The sequence below is a fragment of the Urocitellus parryii genome, chromosome 13 (assembly GCF_045843805.1).
Source record: "Urocitellus parryii isolate mUroPar1 chromosome 13, mUroPar1.hap1, whole genome shotgun sequence".
In the NCBI taxonomy this organism is placed as follows: Eukaryota; Metazoa; Chordata; class Mammalia; order Rodentia; family Sciuridae; genus Urocitellus; species Urocitellus parryii.
Genome location: NC_135543.1, coordinates 65,589,569 through 65,611,005, shown reverse-complemented (window position 1 = coordinate 65,611,005; position 21,437 = coordinate 65,589,569). Strand labels below are relative to the sequence as shown.

The following is a 21,437-nucleotide window of genomic DNA, read 5'->3' as shown; positions in this document are numbered from 1 at the left end:
TAATGCTCTCATTCAGAGAACACAGGGACATATGTTAAAGATTTTAGCTGGGGTTGTGGCTCAGTGGTTGAGTGCTTCCCTAGCTTGTGTGAGGCACTGGGTTCGATTCTCAGCATTACATATAAATAAGTAAAATAAAAGGTCCATTGACAACTAAAAATAAAAATAAATTTTAAAAAGATTTTATTTAACTCATTAGTTACAAGGAAACCAGTAAGATGAACCAATCAGTTCAAAGGAGAGTTTCAAGTACCATGCATACTGGTTGACAAGGAATGACAAAATGAGTTCACAAACAGATACAACTTCATCAATAACTAATTATTGTATCTCACAGGCACAATAATTTGCATTTCTGTGGACAAAAATCATTTTGCATTGCCACCAGTTTTGCTCAACTATTCTGAAGTCCCTCAAACAATGAAAGCAGAGTTGACCTTGATGGATGCACTATAGTGGGTGTTTAATGACCTTTTCTCCCATTCAAGACTTTTACAGTTTTTCTTTTCTTTTTTTTTTTTTTGTACCAGCGATTAAATTTAGGGCCATCAAACCACCACTGAGCCACATCCCCAATCCTTTTATTTTTATTTTTTTATTTTGAGACAGGTTCTCACTAAGTTGCTTATGGCCTTGCTAGGTTGCTAAAACTGGTCTTGAACTTGTGATTCTCCTGCCTCAGCCTCCTGAGTCACTGGGATGATAGGCATGTGCCACCACACCTGGCTACAATTATTATTGACTTAATTTCAACAATTATCTCCTGATTCTTTGAGAATATTTATTTTTATTAGATTTAGTGAAGCAAGTAAATATTCCCTTTGAAGACTGAACCTTATAAACTGCATTTTGAATCCCATGGGTAAAGACTTTGGGCATGTATGTCTGGTCATTAAATTCAAGGTGCTACTTTAAGCACATTATCAGAATTTATTAAGTGACTCCTTAGAAGGAGTAATATTTTTCACCTGTGTGCTCTGGTCAAAATAAATGAAATCCTTTCATTAAAGAAAGGTGGCTAATTTTTCCTTTTCCCCGTGATATATCAACATGTAAATACTGCTCTCGCTGGGCTGATTCAGTGGTCTGAAAAATTGTTTTCAAGTGTTTACAAAGTTCATAATTCATCGTTGCCTTTCACCGACCTTCCCTCCAGGTGCTGGGCTCAATGATGGGCAATGGCACTCTGTGTCCCTGTCTGCCAAATGGAACCACCTGAGTGTGGTGGTGGACAGTGACATGGCTCTCCAACCACTGGTGACGGGGCTGACGGGTTCCAGCAACACCTATTATTTTGGAGGTAAGTGAAGGCAGGTCAACTACAGGGGACAGTGGAACCATCTTTAATCTTTACTGCCCTGCCTGCATCCAGGGTCTCTTGTCAATTTAAATCAGTTCATATTAAGAAATGATCTCTCTCCTTCTATAACATATCTAAAAAGTTTAATTTTTTTAATCTTACTGATGCAAAAATCAATCCTTCCAGTAATTTTACTTACTGTTTCAGTGACCTCATAATTTCACATAATGTTAAAAGAAAATACATGCTAGCTACAAGCAGTAAACAGGAAACAAGTGGAATTTTTTCAGACGGCAAATGTCATAAGCAAATTCTCTACAACAGATGATTTTAGACTTCTAAGAGCTTTTAAAAATCAAATAAATCAGGCTGGGGTGTGGCTCAGCTAGCATGTGCAAGGCCCTGGTTTCTATCCTCAGCACCACATAAAAATAAATAAATAAAATAAAGGTATTGTGTCCAACTACAACTAAAAAAATAAGTATTAAAAAATCAAATAAATCATATTGACCAAAGTCATTGGCTTACTTAAAATCTTATGATACATATACTTCAACTCATATTATTTAATCATTTTTACAGCTCAGTTTATAAATGGATAAATAGATGTTTTTTAATAGGAAGGGAGTAATAGGAAGTATAAAATATATTATAAAGAATTTTTTTGAACATCAGAAATAATAAACAAAAATGAATAAATAGGACACAAGTATACTAAATGTAGCCGTAGTGCAATTGGTGCAAAGGGCCAGATATTTATATCCTCTCTAAATCCATATGGTAAAATCTTAACTTTGGGAGGATAATTAAGTCATAAGTGTGGAACCTCAAGTATGGGATTGGGATCCCTCATAAAAGGACCCCAGAAACTTCTCTAGCCCTCTTTCGGCTGTGTGAGGACCCATCAGGAGGGTGGCCGCCTGTGAACCAGAAAGCAGGCCCTCTGCACACCACGTCTCCCATGGCCCTCATCTTGGACTCGCCCCTCTCCAGAACTGTGCGACGTTAAGTAGCCTCAGTTGGTGGTGTTCAGTGTCGCCATCTGAACTGATTTAGGTATCTGATGGACAGCACAGATCTATGACTCAGAAGGAAATTTTGCTTTTTTATAAATTTTTTTTTTATTAAAAGAAACACTAAAAGCAATGTCGTGGATCCTAGATGCTTCTGTGAGATGTGATGTGCCTTCTAGATTAGGCTAGTATACCCGGAACGCCAAGAGAAGAGAAACAGGTGGAAGCCACACAAAGGAACACAGATACCTGTGCATGGCAGGACTGTCCCCATGTCACAGTGACACCATCTATGGGGGAAAAAAAAAAAAAAACTATGGGAAAGAAAACTACCTATGGGAAAGGAAACTTATTCTGGAGTAAGAGAGCTTTCAACCCAGGAGGAGATTCCAGGGAATGTGGACGCACTTCTCACCATACAGTTGGTGGATACCCCAACACCCAGGGCCACGTAACTAATGCAACCAGGTGTGGTCCTCACTGGAGTGCTCCACAGAACTACATCACCCTCCTTTCCTTTTCTTTCCCTTTTTAATTTTGAGGTCCTGGGGATCAAACCCAAGGCTTGTGCATATTAGGTGAGCATCCTACCACTGAGCTACACCCCACCCATCTCTCCTTTCCTACAAAATGAAGAATCACATATACTCAGGAATATAGACCTAGTAGAAAAACTCTTTGCATACACTCCACAATTGCCTTCGACCCACCTGTGTGTGTGTTTCACATTGAACATGTACATTTTCAAACAAAAACCACATATATTAAAGACTCCACTAAGCTGTTTTGTGCCAGAGTGTATATTTATACTGTTACAGTAAATTGAAATAATCTAGAAAAATCCCTGAGCAAACAAAGCTAGTTAGGCTTCATAAGTGACCTTAACCGTGTTTGATTTGCAAACATAAGGCAAAATTTAACTTGGTTTATTTCTTGTAAATGCCTGTCTTTCAAAAATTCAAAACTGATGTTAATAGATCAGAAGCCACCAACTAACTTATGTACACAGGGATTTTCCAGCACGGTATACCAAATAGGCAGTTGTATAACCAAACAATTGGTGTGCGTGCGTGTGTGTGTGTGTGTGTGTGTGTGTGTACAGAAAGCAGATGCTCACTTCCATGTTGGAGGACAAAGCCTTCCCATTCCACCCTCATGGCAGAATCAACTCCCTTTTATAGCTGCCTCACTAGAGAATTGCTCTTAGCTCAAATAAAACACTTCGCATTTTACTTTTCCTCAATTCACCTCTTAACAGTTGTACACATGTATCTATACTTCTACTTCTCTGGGTAAACAAAAGGAGTTTCAGTTTCAAGACATCGAGGAATTAGCATCTTGATTGATCTTGAATGGATGATAATATAAGGAGTCCTCTAAATAAATAAATAGAAATTGCCGCTACACATGCCAACCTTTGGGACCACGCTCAGTTAGCTATAGGAATGGTGGTCCAAGATTGTTAGCCATCTGAGGAGTTTTGCATGTTGAGGATGAGGCTAAATTTAGGATTTCCAAGTATGAGTTACAAGATACCCCTTACGTCTGCTCTCAAAAGATGTGATATTGTCAAATAATTATCTCTGATAAAAAAATTTTCCAACCAAGTGCAGATGAACAACAAACTGTTCAGGGATACTCTGTGAAGATGAGGACAAAAATCTGTATAATGAGAGCAGATGACAGAATTGTGATCCAAGTGGCTTTGTTTGCACAACTGTTAGCCCAGATGGAAAAGGTCCAGAGAGAATCCACCAAACAGACAATAGGAAATGTGAAATGGGACACTTTCTGAGAACGTGTGCTCATACCCGTTCCCATTTCCTTCAGAAAGATTTGATGTGTCTCAATAGACAAATACATGAAAGCCAACGGCATTTCATGAAGGAATGTGTGAACATTTTGGGTGGGCAAAGCTCCCCCCAGAGCTGCCCTTATCCCTGGAAGCCATGAACGTGTTACATGGTGGGAAAGACTTTGCAGATGTAATTGAGGTTACAGACCTTGACATGGGCACATGGTCCTGAATTCTCCAGGCTCAATGGAATCTTAAGAGCACTTGGGGATTTGACTCTGGTTGGTGGCAGAGAAGCCCAAGGGAGGTGTGACAGAAGAGTCAGGCAGATTAGAAATAGACGTCTGTGCTGTTGCTGGTTTAGAAGATGGGTCCAGCAATGTGACTAGGAAAACAGACAGCCAGAAGGATCCAAGAGGCCCCTGCTGACCAGTAAGGAAACTGGATCTCATCCCTACAACTCCTCAGTCTTTCAACAGAAAGTTAAAATGTCAGAACAATGGTTTTGTTCTGTTTTATTTAAATGATGGGTGTCCTCAGAGCTAACATAAGAACATGAGCATGAGCCATAGAGCAGACAAAGTGTTAGAAATGGTGAGGCTGAACCTTTGATCCAAACATATAGGAAGTGTCAATAACCGTTTGAAATAGATACACAGCAACCACAACCCAAGTGGGCACGTGCACAGGTAAAATCCTATTTTCTTCAGAGGCGATGAGATGGGTTGGCTTGTCTCTCCCTCATATTCACAGGGAGCTCAGACTATGACCATATCTGGAAATAGGTCTTCCCTGGTGAGGGTGGAGCCAGTCATGCTCTGTTGGTGGGAATGTCAATTAGCACAGCCAGTAGGGAAGGCAGTGTGGCCGTTCCTCAAGAGACTAGAACCGGAGCTACCTATGACCCAGCTCCTGGGCTTATAGCCAAAGGAAATGCCATCTGTGTGTCAGAGACACCTGCACTCACAAGGGTGTCACACACTGTTCCCAACAGCCAGAATCTGGAATCCACCCAGTTGTCCATCCGCAGATAAATGATTTTTTAAAAATGGTATATAAACGCAATGGAATAATGCTCAGGTGCAAAAAATGGTGAAATCTGGTATTTCCTATGGCATGGATGATCCTGGAGCACATTATGTTAAATAAGCAAGGCACAGAAAGACAAACACTGCATGATCTCACTTTCTTGTGAATCTAAAACAGCAGATCTCATAGAAGTTGAGAGTAGAATAATGGTGACTGGAGCCTGGGGGCAAGGATGAGCATAGTCAACGGGTGCATTGCATATCTCAGAACAGAGAGGAGATTTTAAATGTACTCACCCAGAAGAAATGATAAAAATTTATGGCGATGGACATGCTATTTATCCTGAGTTGATCATTCATTACCCAGTGTACACATGAATTGAAATGTCATATTGAAGTTCATAGATATGAACAAATTTACATAACAACAAAAAGTACAATTGATTTTTAAAAACTTAAATTTAAACCAATGAGGTCATTAAAATGACCTCCAATCTAATACGATAGGTGTCCTTATTTTTAAAAAGCAGGGGGGCTAGCCAGGCAGGGTGGTGCACATCTATAGTCCAGCAATTTGGGAGGTTGAGGCAGGAGGATTGCATGTTTGAGGCCAGCCTCAGAGATTTAATGAGGCCCTAAGCAACTTAAAATAAAATAAAAGATAAAAAGGGCTGGGGACATAGTTCAGTGGTTAAGTGGCCCTGGGTTCCATCCCTAGAGCCAAAATAAAAAAGGGAAATGAGAACACAGAGAAACACAGAGGGAGAACATCCAGAGAGACACCATGTGGAGATGGAGCATTGGATGATCCACCTGCAAAGCTAGAGATACTTGCTGCTTCCTCCTGGGCCCCTGCACACTACTGTGCAGCTGGCCTACGGAGGTCCGATTCAGGCCTCAGTACCCTGCTGCTGCCACTCTGCCAGGAGCCCCTTGATTTTTAAATTCTTTTAAAAAATATTTAGTTAGCAAAAATTATGCACACACACACACACACATGCATATGTGTGTGTGTGTGTAAGGTACACATAATATAAATATACATCATGTACGGATTACCACTGTCAGATTAATTAACACATCCATCCCACCACTCACAGTTACCACTTGTGTGTGGCAAGAGGACTAAGGACACTTAAAATCTGTTCTCATCAACTTCCCAGTAAATAACACAGCATTATTAACTACAGTCACCATGCTGGCTTACTTCGTTTTTAATGGGGATGATAAAAAGAGATTGGGAATTATGAACTGAAATGCATGTCTACCAGATAAGCTTCATTAAAGGGTCATGTGTGGGGACAATTTTAAACTGGCCACCCTTTATGGAGCTTCCCTTCATCACGCTGCTCCATAGGACAGTCACATGATAGATGATCATGATTACTTATTTTTTTTCCTGTTTTATTGCATGGTACATATGTTTCCCAGAGCCTTGGCTTCTCTAGAATATCTTAGGTATTTCTTTCATCTGATAAATGAAAAGCCTGTTTTGTCCAAAGTGACTAATAGTTTAACTTTACCAGTGATTGCAACTTTCCTTTATGGCTAAGGAATAAAAAGGGAAACGTTTTACTAAATCAAGGAACATGGCAGCCTTTCCTAAGCAGAATATCTGCCGGCTCTTTGAGTGGAGCTAGAAAACATTACAGCCTTGGAGAGGGAGCTCAGAGAAGGGAGGCTAAGGAAGGTGTGATAGATCTTCATCTTGGGGATGTTCACATGGAAGTTCCTCATGTCATTCAAATTGCCAATAGTAAGAGGTACTTGCCAATCAGTGATCCCGCTGCTGATGGCTTCAGGACAGCGTCGCATCTTCCACTTTCTTCCTGGAGTTGTTTTGATGGAGAGAATGCAATACGAAAGGAAAATTCATCCTTAAAATTGACGGCAAGCCCACACGTCATGCATCCCACAGTTCCAACATGGACCATCCTGTGAGCACCTTCAGAGGGAGTGCAGGACACTGTCCACCTGTGAAGCTCTGGTTCTTCTTTTCCCTCCCATTCTGAGGAGTGCACACCTGATCAAAGTTGCTTAGGATGTTGCTTCATGTGATAGATTTTATAACAACCCTAAGGGGCAAATTATTTTGCAAATAGTCCATAAAGCCAAGAACTATCACTTTAAAAGTAAGGGTTTATGAAGCTCTGACAGGTAGGAGGGAAAATGCCATCCAAACTCTTTATGATATCAAATAAAATTAACTACAGGAGATTATTTGTCAAACAGTGAATACTGTATCACCACTTACAGTTTAACATTCTGCCTGTGAGTTGTAATAATGCCCAGGCATTCAAGAGCACATTTCTATAAATATATATGTGCTAATGTAATACATGCTTGTTACTTTTATTTATGTCATAATAGTATTTATTTTTACCAAGATCATTACAAAAATATTTAGAAAATATTTAATATTTTTCAAAAGAATGTACCTATCCCATTACATGCATATACCTATCTTATTTATTACCTCTGCTCTTTAATTTGACTATTGTTAGACAATTGTCCTCTCTGCTTTTATCTTTTATAAAATTATATAAAAATTACTTTTATAAATATTCTTGAGCTTGTCTGGTTTTTTTAGTAAATTTTGAATTTTCTCTATGCATGCCTATTTAACTGAATTTACCCATTTGAATGTAAACCTTGGAAAACAATAGATTTAGCCATTTTTACAATGTAAAGTGGTTAAGTTGACTTGATGCACATGAATTAGAAATAGATCATTTCTTAACATAGAAATAGCCTCTGGTACAGCTAATGTTCATTACCCAGTTTAATACATTGAAGACCACATGATCCTACTACTACTACTACTACTACTACTACTACTACTACTGAATATTGAGCCTAGGAGTGTTCTCCCACCTACCACCTAAGCTACATCCCCAGTCTCTTTTATTTTGTATTTTTGAGACAGGGTCTCTAAGTTGCTGAGGCTGGCCTTGAACTTGTGATTCTCCTGCCTCAGCTTCCCAAGTTGCTGGGATTACAGGTATGCACTCCAGTGCCCAACTCCAGATTCTTCTCAAAACATTGTGCATTGTAAGCTTTAAGAGGATTTTATTCCATTCCATTCATTGATTGAATTAATTCCTTGATTCCAATAAAAAGAATCTTCATTGCCTGTTCTTTGAAATTGTACAAGTGATTGATAACATAAAGTCAAAGGCAGATGAATGAAAACCACCTATGTTCTGTAATCATTCTTTAATTCTTTTTTTTTCAAGCAGTTGTTGAATTAAGTTTGACACTTTGAGGTTTTATTTGAATTATAGTTCTTGAGTAATACACAGATGTTAAATAATCCATGATAAAAAGCTAGAAAATAAATGTACCTTTGGTCACACTGGTAAAATAAAGAAATAAATTCCAAGTTACTGATCAATCTAGAACCCATAGAGCTATGGCATTTACTTTTTTGGGGGGAGGTACTAGAGATTGAACCATTAAGCCACATCCCCACCCCTTTTGTGTGTGTGTGTGTGTTTTATTTAGAGACAGGGTCTCACTGAGTTGCTTCAGGCCTTGCTGAGTTGCTGAGGCTGGATTTGAACTCATCATCCTTCTGCCTCAGCCTCTCAGGCTGCTGGAATTATAGGCATGCACTTGGTAATACCTAATATTTAAATGATGGAAAAAATAAAGAAATTAGATTCCATAAGCTTGAAAAGAATAATGCTGTGCAATCAACACAAACAAGTTTTTTTAAAAATAGGGCAAATAATAAAAAATTTCAAAAGCTAAAATCTCATGAAACACAACCAAAATTGTTAATTTGATTTATGATTTGTTTGGCATTATGCTGTTAAGAAATGAGGCACCCATTTAATATTCACAAGTTAAAATATTTACTGAATCAGACTTAGATCATCTAAGACCCATGACTTATTATATAGGCCAAAGCAAAGATTTTTTTCATATGTTTAAAATGTTGTTCAGGAAAAGAAAAAGCAAGGAGAATATTTGATAGAGATCATATTGTGCTCCTCAGAACCTTAAGCATTACTACCTGGCCTCCTACAGAAAACATTTGCAGACTCTTGTTTTAGATAAATGCCTTGTAATTTGATTCTGCAACAAGTCCCTTTGTAATGCTTTCCTTTCTTTAATAGTAGTGTGCACTTTTATCCCTTCTCTTAATCTGGCAACACGTGAATCTAAGTTCCATTATCAAGTTATGTACTGTAACTCAGCAGATGGTGGGAGAGTTCAGATCACTAATTTTCTACATGTTTGAATTTATGTGTGGGTAATATTGCCTAATTCAAATCAAAGTTGTGGTCTTGCTCATACTTATTAATGTAAGTATTTCTCTTCCACAAAGCCCACACGGTCAAGGTAAATTATATCATAAGCATCACCATTTGTACGTTAGTTGATGGGTGTGATGAGACTTTTAACATTTAACTTATTATATTGGAAATGGTCAAGTGTCTGTTTAATTTCTGTTCGCTCATGGAACAGCCTATACTGTTCTTTTATTTATCATGATGTGCCCTAGAAGTGAGGTGTCTCCTTTTTCTTTTTGTACTAAGTTGTTAACACTAGAATGTAGTCTTTGGTTATATATGTGACCAAAGCACTAAATACTGTTAGTAGAAAAGCCCATCTAAATATTTCTGTTCAGTCAACATAAAACTAGTTTTAAAATATTCTCAAATGCACACACATTCTAACACAAAAAAACACCTCCAGGGTAGATATTAAACATATTTAGACACATAGGAGCATCCAACTATATTTTTAAGTAGCATTTTCCACACTTCACAAATACAGAGGCTCTTACATGAAATACGGGCTATGACTTGACTTATTTTAACTTCACCTTCATTTTATTTTCTCTTACTAATGCTACATGATGCCAAAATTTATTATTTCTTCTTCGATGAAATTTTAAAAGTCAAACATCTCTTCTTTTTGATGTGCAATAATTCCTTGTCATGAATTTTAAATCTTAACCCCCCACACACACTTTTTAAACTTCTGAATTCCAGGTATTATCCAACATTTGATCAACTCTAACTTGTGTCCTTCTCACCTATCTAGTGAGTGATGTCATGTGTCACCTCCTATCAAAATTCATTCTTCAAGAATCCATAAACAGGGAAGCTGCAGTCCTCAGACTAAATGCTGTGGACTAGCTTGGTGACGTTGTGGATTTCCTCCTGTCTTTGTCTCTGTGTGCAGGCTGTCCCGACAACAGCTCAGGCTCTGGATGTGCAAGTCCTCTGGGAGGGTTTCAGGGGTGCCTGAGGCTCATCTCCATTGGTGGCACAGTGGTGGATCCCATCTCGGTCCAGCAGGGGGCGCTGGGGAGTTTCAGCGATCTTCAGATAGACGCCTGCAGCATCACCGACAGGTAGGGCCCTCCGGGGTCATCTCAGCAGGTGCCTCCAAAGCTAAAAGGAAACAAAGGCAGACACATGGGGAAAAAGTGAATTTCATTCTCTTATCTTATTCTCTCTTTTTATCTACTATCTTTCTGCAGGGAATAAAATAGTCATATTACAGTGAGGATTCAAAACCTTCATTTTTAGCTGTATAAACTGTGTTTGTCCAATGATAGCATTTTATAAAAAGGCGTATGTATACCTTAGGAATTTTAATTAAAAATGGCCCCATGTTACTGGGCTCTTAGTCATGGACCCAGTGCTGGCCACCATGCCACTTGTGGGTGGCCATGCTGAGGGGCAGTGTGTCTGGACAAGTCACTGTTGTTTTCATTTGTGGTGTCAGCTACCAGATACCAAATCTCTTCCATAGAGCAGATATGCAGTAATCTCTGGAACTTCACCACAGAGGTTGGTGAAGAGAGTTGTGTAATGACAAACTCAGTGAAAGATGGAGACTACAAGAAAAATATTTTAATTTTTAACAATTAAGCATTCACACCGTTCATACTGCTAGTTATTATGCCTTATCTCTATTACTCTTTTGGCTGAAAAGTTATAATCACTTATAAGAATGATATTTCTCTGTATGAAATGCCTTATTGCCTTCCCCTTGGCATGTGCCATCAATAAATCAATGCAGATTATGACACGTAACTATAAGTGTGGAAACATCACATGGTACCCCCACCAACCTATACAGCTTTAATGTCAATTAAAATAAAATAAAGCCAAGAGTTAATGCTATAGATTAAAAATAAAAAGTTAATACAAATTTTAGAATGTCCAAACTTACTGCCTTCTACTTCATCAGTAGTTCGTTAGTCATTCTGCTTTAAACATTAGCCATAAAACTGTCTTCTCCCCCTAAACTTGTTTCAGTTTACAAAGCATAGTGATATTTTAAAAGAACATAATTTCTATGGATTGAAATTTTCACTACTTAAGAACTTGATTTAACCAAGAATAATTTCCCCCTTGAAACTTCTGTTGATTTGTAGGAAAACAGCGAGTCAAAGAGGAAGAGTGTATCACAAAACAATTGTCCCAATAACTCTTACTTTTGCCTGTGGGGTTGGAATTCTTGGCAGAGACTTAGGACTGCGTGGAGGGGACCAGGCTGTGTCATGGGGATGGTGGTTGGGAGCTGGTCACCTGTGTCTGGAGATCTGCCATGGAGCTGGTCACCTGCTCTTTGGGTGCCAGCTCACCAGGCAAGATGCAGGACCCTCAGCCAACAGAGGCTCACGGGGTGGTATCCCAGGGCTCTCACTGTGAGGACTGAGGACAGTCAGCTCAGCTGTGATGCAAGTGTGTGATTTTTCTCCTTTTGTAAGTCATTGATACCTTGTCAAGGACCCCAGATGTGATCTGTTCACATCTTATCTGTGGGGAAGTGCTACGGTTTGGATGTGTTAATGGCCTCAGGAAGTGGGGCCTAGAGGGAGGAAGTTAGGTCACTGGGGGCATGCCCTGGAAGGGGAAGTTGGGACCCACCCCTTCCTCTTTTTGCTTCTTGGCTGCCATGAGGCGAGCAGCTCCCTCTGTCATGTGTTCCGCCATGATGTGCTGCCTCAGCCACTGTGCGCTATAACCACTTCAGAGAAGGGTTTGTGGCTGTTATCCTTGTTGTTTTGGTAACAGGGATTGAACTCAGGGGCACTTGACCACTGAGCCACATCCCCAGCCCTATTTTGTATTTTATTTAGAGACAGGGTCTCACTGAGTTGTTTAGGGCCTCACTTTTTGCTGAGGCTGGCTTTGAACTCACGATCCTCCTGTCTCAGCCTCCTGAGCCACTGGGATTACAGGTGTCTACCACCATGCTGGCTCAGAGAAGGGTTTTAAGGAACACTTTTCAAATGAGATTACACATTGGGTTATCCACTATTTCATTCTTGGGTCAGTGTATAGAGTCTCGCCCTTCAACATGTTTTTATTTTTTTATTATTATTATTAGTTGTTCAAAACATTACAAAGCTCTTGACATATCATATTTCATACATTTGATTCAAGCAGATGTTTTTAAAACAACTACATATCATAAGCAGTAAAAATGGGAAACCTGGTGCTACCATGTGATACTCTAAAGAGTAAAAGAGCTTTGCTACTTCCCTTCTCATTCAGTTTGGAAATCCTGAAAACTCACTTCTAAATATCTTGAACACAGGTCTATGAACCTCTCTCACCCTTTTGGGGAATTAAAAATTATTTTAATTCACAAAATAAAAATTTGTTCTTCAAACACCAAAGCTAAAAAAGCCTACTAAAGATATGGGATATGAAGTCACCTTCTTTTACCAAAATTTTAGGCGAAGCAAAAAACAGCCACGTGTACTCAGGATGACATGCTGCAGAGCACGGCCTCTTCCTTCAGAATCTCAGGACCTTAGCGTAAAAAAAAAAAAAAAAAAAAAAAAAAAAAGTCCACCTTTGCCTTCCATGCCCTGTGTCATGGTCCAGGCACCCGGAGCTCTCTGAACAGGAAGGCCTGCTACCTCCCCACTAGAACTGCCAGGTGGCACAGGCTCCCCACCTTTGACCTCACCTCTGCACGCTTTCTCCAGCATTAGTCTCCTTTACTCTGGGTGGCTTCTCTGAACTACAAGTAAAATTATTGACATGTTTAGTTGAAAAAATCACGATGAGCCTGTTCATATGTTTCTGATCACTTAATAGTTCTTCTAAGATATTTTAAGTAAAACTACATTATCAGCAGTGGTTTGCAATCTTCTTATGATTTGTGGAATCTTCTCGTCAGGTTGATCTTAAAATGATCCAGAGGTTAAGGAGGAGGGGAAGAGGGCCGTGGGCAAGGAGAAGGGGAAGGGGAGGAGGACACCTGCCAATGGGCCTCTCCCACCCCGGCCTCCCACCTTCTTACCTGTCCATCTGACACCGACTCATGGCTCTGGGGCCCTGTCATACTTTGACCCTTGAAATATTTGAAAATTGTGACTCTGATTTCCCATAATTATTCTCCTCTTAGACCAAACTCTCCATAACTTGAGGTAATTAGTCAAAATCTTGACCTTAAACTTGTGGTACTTTGCTGGGGTGCGGGGGTGCGGGGGTGCTGGGGGCACAGGCAGGTAATTACGTGATCTCTTCTTCCACAACCCTTTCAGTGTCCTCGAAGGATCCCTTCGAAGCCCCTGGAGACTCCTGCCAGTGTCCACATGGTAGCTTCCTGCCTGGCCTTGGTCCTCCAGCCACAAGCAGGAGGTCTCACTTCCCTCCTCCCCACCCCCCTCCTGCTCCTGCTCTGGGCCCCTGCAGGCAGGGCCAGATCCTAGCTCCCCTACACCTGCCTTTCCAGTACACACTGCTTTTCCCCTCGCAGCCTTGGCCTCCAAGTTCTGGGCCTACAGTGCAGCATTCTCAGCCAGGGGACAAGGTGGGCAGGGGCAGATCCCAACCCAGCCTCTGGGAGGCCACCATTTGTCCCTGGAATCTCCCCGCTATGCTTAGAAACTTGCCCGTTCACCCAGCACCCTTCTCCAAGTTCTTCTAAGAACCTGGAGGCCAGTAGGCTGGAACAGCCTCACAGCTTTACAGTGGGATGCAACAGAATCCAGAAAGCTCTGAAAGTGCGAGAACTCCACTCTGTTCTCTATCACGATTGGGTTGGCTATTCGGGGTCCCCAGAGACTCCCCATGTACTTTAGGGTAAACTTTTCTATTTCTAAAAATAAAAATTTAAAGCCATGGACAATTTTATAGATACGGCATGGAATCTACGATAGATCTTAACATTGTTAAATCTACCATTAATTGATCACCCGTTCTAAATCTAAAGGGCCACACGTGGACCTAAGTTAAATGTTCTTCACGATTCCTGGAGCTGTGTTGCATTAGGATGGAAGGTGCTCCTGTCTCTCTCTCTCCTCCTTCTCTGTCTCCTCTTCTTTGAAAAATGTCCACAATGTAGTATAGTGCGTGGCACATTTTATATCTGTAATTGATTTTCCCAGCCACACATTAAGTTAGTATTTTGTCACAACAGAAAAAAAAAATATGACGTGTTGAAAGTTGTCAAAGATACATAATGATCAGTTATAGGCCAGTAAATGTATTTAAATAAATGTATCATGATGACCAGAAAATCTCGATGACAAATCACTAGTAACACGGCATTTTCTTGGGTATGTTGTACTTTTGCATTAATCTATTTTTAGTAAAGAGGGTTTTCATTTTATGCAGACTGACCAAGGAGAATACAGCCTTATCTGTTTCCTTACAGATGCCTGCCCAGCTTCTGTGAACATGGGGGTGCGTGTGCCCAGTCCTGGGACACCTTCTCCTGCAACTGCGAGGGCACGGGTTACACTGGAGAGACCTGCCATTCCCGTAAGCCTTCCACCTCATTGTCCTCACTTCTGTGTCTTTGTCACTTCCTTTCCTTTTCATTCATTGTTTACGTGTGCCTGCATCTCTGAGATCACATATTCAAATAAGTCTTTATTAATTATTAATTAATCATTAATATTATCAATTAATAAGTATTTAATAATAGTTAATTTCTAGATTACATTTAAACCACCTCACTTTATTTTATCATTAATTAGTTATCCCCCACCATGTTGGGGATCAAACCCAGAGCCTCATGCATGCTGGCAAGCACTCTACCACGGAGCCTGGCCCCCAACCCCAAGCTCATTTAATACAAGGGTGTTGAGACAGTGTACAGAAATATGGAGTACTAAGTCGGTTACACAAAAGAAGCTGGTAAATATGATGAATTAGGTATGGTAGAATAAAAGTAAAGAGGAAAATTAAGCTAGATTAAATCAGGAATGCATGATGTCACAACGCATCCCTTTCCTTGAGTGGGGCTGTAGTTTCAATTGAGAATCCTTTTAATCAAAGAAAAGTAGAAAAACACTCAGTTGCCTGGCTTTCAACATTTATTATTAAATGTAATAAAATTAAGTTCAAAAAATAACGGGATGGAAATTATAGAAGAGGCAATTATATCAGCTAAAAACTAGCAGACCTTTAAGGTCTCTTACAACTGTAATTTTCTTTGGTGGTAATGATGATTATAAGTGAATAATTATAAAAGTCTGCATTTATGGAGTACATAAATATATCTATCCTCATGCAAATAGTGATTTGCATGAATTAACTCATTTAACCCTAAAGCAGCTTCAAGAATAAAGTGCTCTTATTATCCTCATTGCAAACTGAGGACAGAGAGAGGTCAAGTAGCTTGACCTTCAGGCTACTTAAAGGCACCCTGAGGATTTGAACTTCAGGAAGTAGGCTCTAGATCCTTAGCTCCAGCATTTGAAGGGTGTTCCGCATACCAGAAGCTTCAGAGTCACTGAGAACGTGTTACAAATAAAGAACCTCAGGTCTCACCCAAACCTATTGGACCTGAATCTCTTGGGAGGGGGCCCAGAGGTCTGTTTGAACCAGCTTTGCACGTGCTCCTAATGGACACTGTAGGAAGCACTTCTAGGTGACTTGCTATAACTTGTCTATACTGCCTCTCCTGAGTAGACGTCATCTGTCTTTAGTGAAGAATCATCCTCTATCTTTTAAAGCCCAGACTAGTTTATTGACCACTAATTTGTTAATGATTAGAACATGCCAGAAGCCCTGAAAATCTCTCTCTCTCTCTCTCTCTCTCTCTCTCTCTCTCTCTCTCTCTCTCTCACACACACACACACACACACACACACACCCTTTTTTGTTGTTGTTGTTGTTGTTTGAACTTTTAAAGTTCTCTTCTTTCTGTGCATCTCCGCTGACATTTCTCCACGTCTCCTTGCAAACAATTTGCCCTTCCCTGGGTCTTTAAAGAAACAGTGTAAGACAGGAAATCATCACTTCGACTCCCTTGCACTGAGGTTCTACTTGAAACTTATAGCAACTTCTTGTGACTTCTTTAATTTGATTTTTATAAAAACTGTAACAGGAAGGCAGGGTGTGGAGTGTTATTAACTCTGCTCTCTGCATGCAAATGAGGCTTAGGGAGAATCCTGTGCTCCCAGCTTGAGGATCTAGACAAGAGCTTCTCAAGGGAGCAGACAGTCCATGGCCATCTCTGCTGCAAATGTAACTCAGAGCAAATCTGAGGGAAAATATCAGAAATTTGAAGAGGAGCTATTCAGATTTCACTCTGATGTAATGATATGGTTGCTAATTGTGGTTCTCCATAATTGTGGCTTCCAAACAGGTACACCAAGCAAAGGTGAAATTTCACCAAGCCCACAGTCAAGGACCGTGAGACAAGACTGCTTAGAGTTAAAACAGGTCATTTTTGTTTGGGACACTCATATAATTATATGTGTACACATTGTCGATTAAGTCAAGAAGTTCACATAAAACAAGAATTCTCCTGATTTGTTCACTCTGTAGGTCTAATCATTGTCATTAATATGAATGAATCCGAGCAGGCATTTATAAATTTGTGCATTTAAATAAACATACAAGTGGGAAAGAATGACAGAAAAGCAATCTATCCTGTTTGTGTTTTCATCTAAGAAGTTTGTTAAATAACTCTGTTGATTTGGACCATCTACCGTGGGGCCATTCTCATTTGACAGCTGGTTGTATTTACCTTAAGGTTGCTTAGATTTAAGATGTCCTCTTGCAAAGTTTTTTTCTTCCTGTTTTGCAAAATGAGAGAGAATAACTCTCATCCCCTTCCTTGGGCTTTGCTGTGGACCTGGAATAAGTCAACCTCATCAAGAACAAAGAAAATAACGCAGATTGGGAGCTAATTAGAATTGCAGTGCAGGAAAACACAGATTTAAGCAATCTTGAAAAATGTATCCTGAGGTTTTACTAAATGGCAGTGAATTTATAGCTTTAAACCATGAGGGGGTTGGAAGTGGCATGACTTGTTGGAAGGTATCAGGTTGCTGGCGGAGGTTAAGCTGTTCTGTAAGGAAGGGAATTTGAATAGAATCATGAATCCACAGCAGACAGGATTCAGATTCACAGATTTCTCTAAAATGCCCCTTTAAATCTTTGACACTAGGCTTCAGAATCTTCATCTTCCTTGCTCAAAAGCAAGAGAACATTTACGTATTGAAACTACAATCCCTAGACCTTGCCCAGTGACCTCACATTCCCATGAAATTCTTCGTTTTAGTCACCAGTACACTTTTTCCTTTTTCTTCAAATAGAACTATATGCCAAATATTTATTCAGCACCTAACGATGTTCAACACTTAAATCCATCTTGACTTGCTACCGTCCTTCTCCTTTGTTAGTGAAAGTAAATTTAATTTATAATACGTCACCTTTCTGTCTTCTACCTAATCAAATATAATGTCATGCAAACTAATAAAAATGATGTCAGGTAATATGTATCGTGTGTCTGTAATTCAGAAATGGAAACCTCTGGACACTAATTAAACCAATTGAGGGATCCCTTCTGCTTCTGATGGGTGGTGTTCTCCTACAGCGCTGTATGAGCAGTCCTGCGAGGCCCACAAGCACCGAGGGAGTCCTTCTGGGCTTTACTATATTGATGCTGATGGCAGTGGCCCCCTGGGACCGTTTCTTGTGTACTGCAACATGACAGGTACGTCAATAACCTTCAGACCTGGATATCAACTGTTTATGCCCATGATCAGGATAGACCAGGGAGAGATTTGCTGGTTGGCAGCATTGTTAAAACATGCAACTTGATATATTGGCTAATTTTATTGTCCATAAAACTTTCTTGTATTTCTGACTTACCTTGGTGGGGTTATAGGTGAAACTTCATGTTCTGCTATGACTACAACACTTGTCACAATTACATATTTTTCATATGCACCATGATGACAGATAAAGCTTTGATTCTGTGATTTACATATTTTAAAAATTTAGAACAAAAAAAGAGATTTTTAAAAGTACTAATAAGATATGTATGTATGTATGTGTGTATCTATATCTTCAATAGCATGTAATTTTTATAATAAAAGAAATTTGCTTTGTGTTAATATTATAAAACCACTCCTGGTTTCGATATTATTACAAATGAACACAGCTTGATTGTTGAAGGTTGCTGTAAAATGCCTCTTAGGTAATTAAATTTTTACAGAAATCTGCCCTAGCAAATTTCAGTGAGCTCTCTGGAAAGAAGAAATGTGAAATAAATAGTTCTCATTTAGTGTGCAGAGAAAAGGTTGTGAAGTCCCGTCAAACTGGACAGTGACCAAATGGACCAGCAGACACCTAGAAAAGAAGGAAATAAACAAATGAAAGTACATAGAAATTAAAAATGCTTTAGTGAAGATTGCCAAAGAATGTTTAAAATGTGAATATTCCAAAAATTTAGAACCACGTGATCAGCAAAGCACTGAAGATATAAAATACAGAAGTCCCACCAACAGAAACTCACCATCTCCCAAACTCCCTGGTTCCGACAATCATACTAACGTGAGAAGGGTCCAGCACCCAGAGCATCAGTCATGCAGCTTTCCCGGGATCCCTTGCTGTGGTTCAGCTTCTTCACAATGGGTTCTTGCAGTAATGTGGTCTTGGCAAATAGCAAAGGACTTAACCAAGGTCACACTGGCGAGGGTCTTGTCATTATTTGAAGATGAGAAGAAGGAGGCTTGGTGAAGTTGGTAAGGGAAGCATCTAATGACAAAATCTAGTTAATGACAGAGGAATCACTAAACTCCCCTAGAAAAAGTCATCTTCTCTCTGGAGGTTGCATTGCTTAGAGCAGATTAAGCAAAAGCAATTAAAAAAGGTGCTGTTGTCAAATAATTGTTCCACTAGCTTGAAAAATGCATGTAGAGTGATAGCTTTCAGGAGCCAGTGGCTTCCATCTGTCTTGCTAAGGAGTTTGGAAGTCACCGCTCCATCTTACTAAGTAAAAAACTGGACAAAATGAAAAATCAATGACTCTTCCTAGATCTAGCAAAGATGTGAAGTCACAGAGCAGACTGCTGTCCCCCCTATTGGAGAGAGAAGCAGGCAGACACAGAGAATCACCACTTCCCAGAGCCTGGGTGGGAAAACCTAAAAAGTGATGGACAAATTGCTGGAGTCCCTGCAGAGACAAGTGTGGGAATTGAGATCTGCAGTCAGAGAAGGATCCTTACGCTGTGAGGAGCTTGACCTGTGTCTTACAGTGATATTGGAGGAAAATCTCCTTATGCTTCAGAAGGGTAAGTGGAGAAAGAATCACTTGGAAACACTCACCAGAGCATTCTATTCTCCTTGACCTGCCCTTGAGAAAGAATGTTTTCAGAGCCTAAACTATTGGGATCTATTTCAGAGTTTAGCCTACTTAGGAAAAGGGAAATGCCTGAGGGTGCTGGGGAGGGAGCTGAGGCCACAGTGCAGAGGCCCAGGCTCATGACAGCATCACACAGGCCCTCCCCCTGGCTGCATCTCGCTTGATTCACTAAAGGTCTGATGGCAGCATGACTTGCACCAATGCATCACCCCTGGCTATCAGGAAAAAATGTCAAGGAAAAACAAAAATAAAACAAACAGCAGAAAACAATTCAAAAGAGAAAGAGGAAGCCATAGAAACAGACTCCAATACGGCAGGGATGTTAGAATGAGCAGACGAGGAACTGAAAACCACTGGGACTAACAGATTAATGGTCTAAGAGACCAAGCAGACAGCATGCAAGAGCAGAGGAGCCATGCATCCGAGAGGAGGGAATTCTCAAAAAGAAGGAAAAAGGGATGCCAGAAATCCAACTATTGGAACAAAAATGAAAACATGCCTCAGATGAGTTCATTCGGAGACTGGATATAGCAGAGGAAAGAAATCTCTACGTTTGGGGATATCAAAATAGAAATTTCCAAAACTGAAAAGCCAAGAGATTTAAAAAAAAAAAAAAAAAAGACTGAAAAAACTAAACCCAGAATATCTTGAGAATTGTGATATAATTATAAAAGGTGTAACTTCCATGTAAACGGCATATCAGGAGAAGAAATAAAGAAAGGAACAGAAGCCAATTTTGAAGCAATAATCAGTAGGATTTTTCATGAATTCTTGTCGAAACACCCATCACAGATCCAGGAAGTTCAAAGAACACTAAAACAGGATATGCTACCACCACTGCCAACGGAAAACCATGCCTAGGCACGGACATTCAAACTGTGGGCCATCAAAGGTAAAGAAAAACCTTGACAGAAGTCAGAAAAAAACAAAACAAAACCATAACAACAACGAAAACCCACCTCACCTCCACAGGAGCAAAGATAAGAATCATATCCGACTTCTCCGCAGAAATCCCACCAGGAAGAAGAGGTTTGCAGGTGTGTAAGTCTCCTGATGCTCTCTGGGACAGCCGTTTTCCAGATAGATCTCAAACCTGTTTTTCTATTATTACATTGTGATCATGCATGACTGCAAATTTATTAAAGTGAGTTACCCAGGACCATGGAACCAGACTCAGGACCCAAGATGGCACGTGACTGATTATCTTCAAGGCCCACTGAGTGTCAGGTGTCTGTGGATTTGATCCAGTCGACAGGAGAAACCTGAAGGTGAATGGAGAGTAGGAGTCATGCACACAGGATGGCCAGGAGTTTAAAGATTCTAAAATGAAAAGAAATTCATGCTGAGAACCTTAGGAAAGGAAAGAGCCTTGGGACTGAGATTGCTGCAGGAGACCTGGGCGGCCCCTCTGTGAGGTCAGCAGGCCACGGTCATTGAATTCAAGCCTGTGTTCCCTCCTTCAGTTCACAGGTTCTGTCTGTCCTTCCCGTCCCTTGGTGGACACTGTGCTCTCCACAGGAACCATGGCCAAAGGGTTGTTCGAGCCACACTTCGGGCTTCCTTGTCTCTCTGTTTGTTATTTTGATATGGTGGGAATATGGTTTGTTATTTTGATATGGTGAGCAGCAGTAAGACAGTTAAACTTCTCTTACACACATTTGGAAACCAAGTCATTAAAAATCCTGAGATGTGACAGGATGGGAGGGTGA

General features: G+C 40.2%; 1 protein-coding gene across 2 annotated transcripts in view; it reads left to right on the top strand.

Annotated features, from left to right (window-relative positions):
* The window catches only part of LOC144249994 (contactin-associated protein-like 3), a 142,262-nt gene that overhangs the window by 72,732 nt on the left and 48,093 nt on the right, over positions 1-21,437 (top strand). For both annotated transcript variants that reach the window (XM_077792302.1, XM_077792301.1), the window contains exons 7-10: positions 1,157-1,300; positions 10,333-10,504; positions 14,779-14,885; positions 17,956-18,075. In XM_077792302.1, the coding sequence (XP_077648428.1) occupies positions 1,157-1,300; positions 10,333-10,504; positions 14,779-14,885; positions 17,956-18,075 (543 nt within the window). The remainder of the gene's footprint in view (positions 1-1,156; positions 1,301-10,332; positions 10,505-14,778; positions 14,886-17,955; positions 18,076-21,437) is intronic.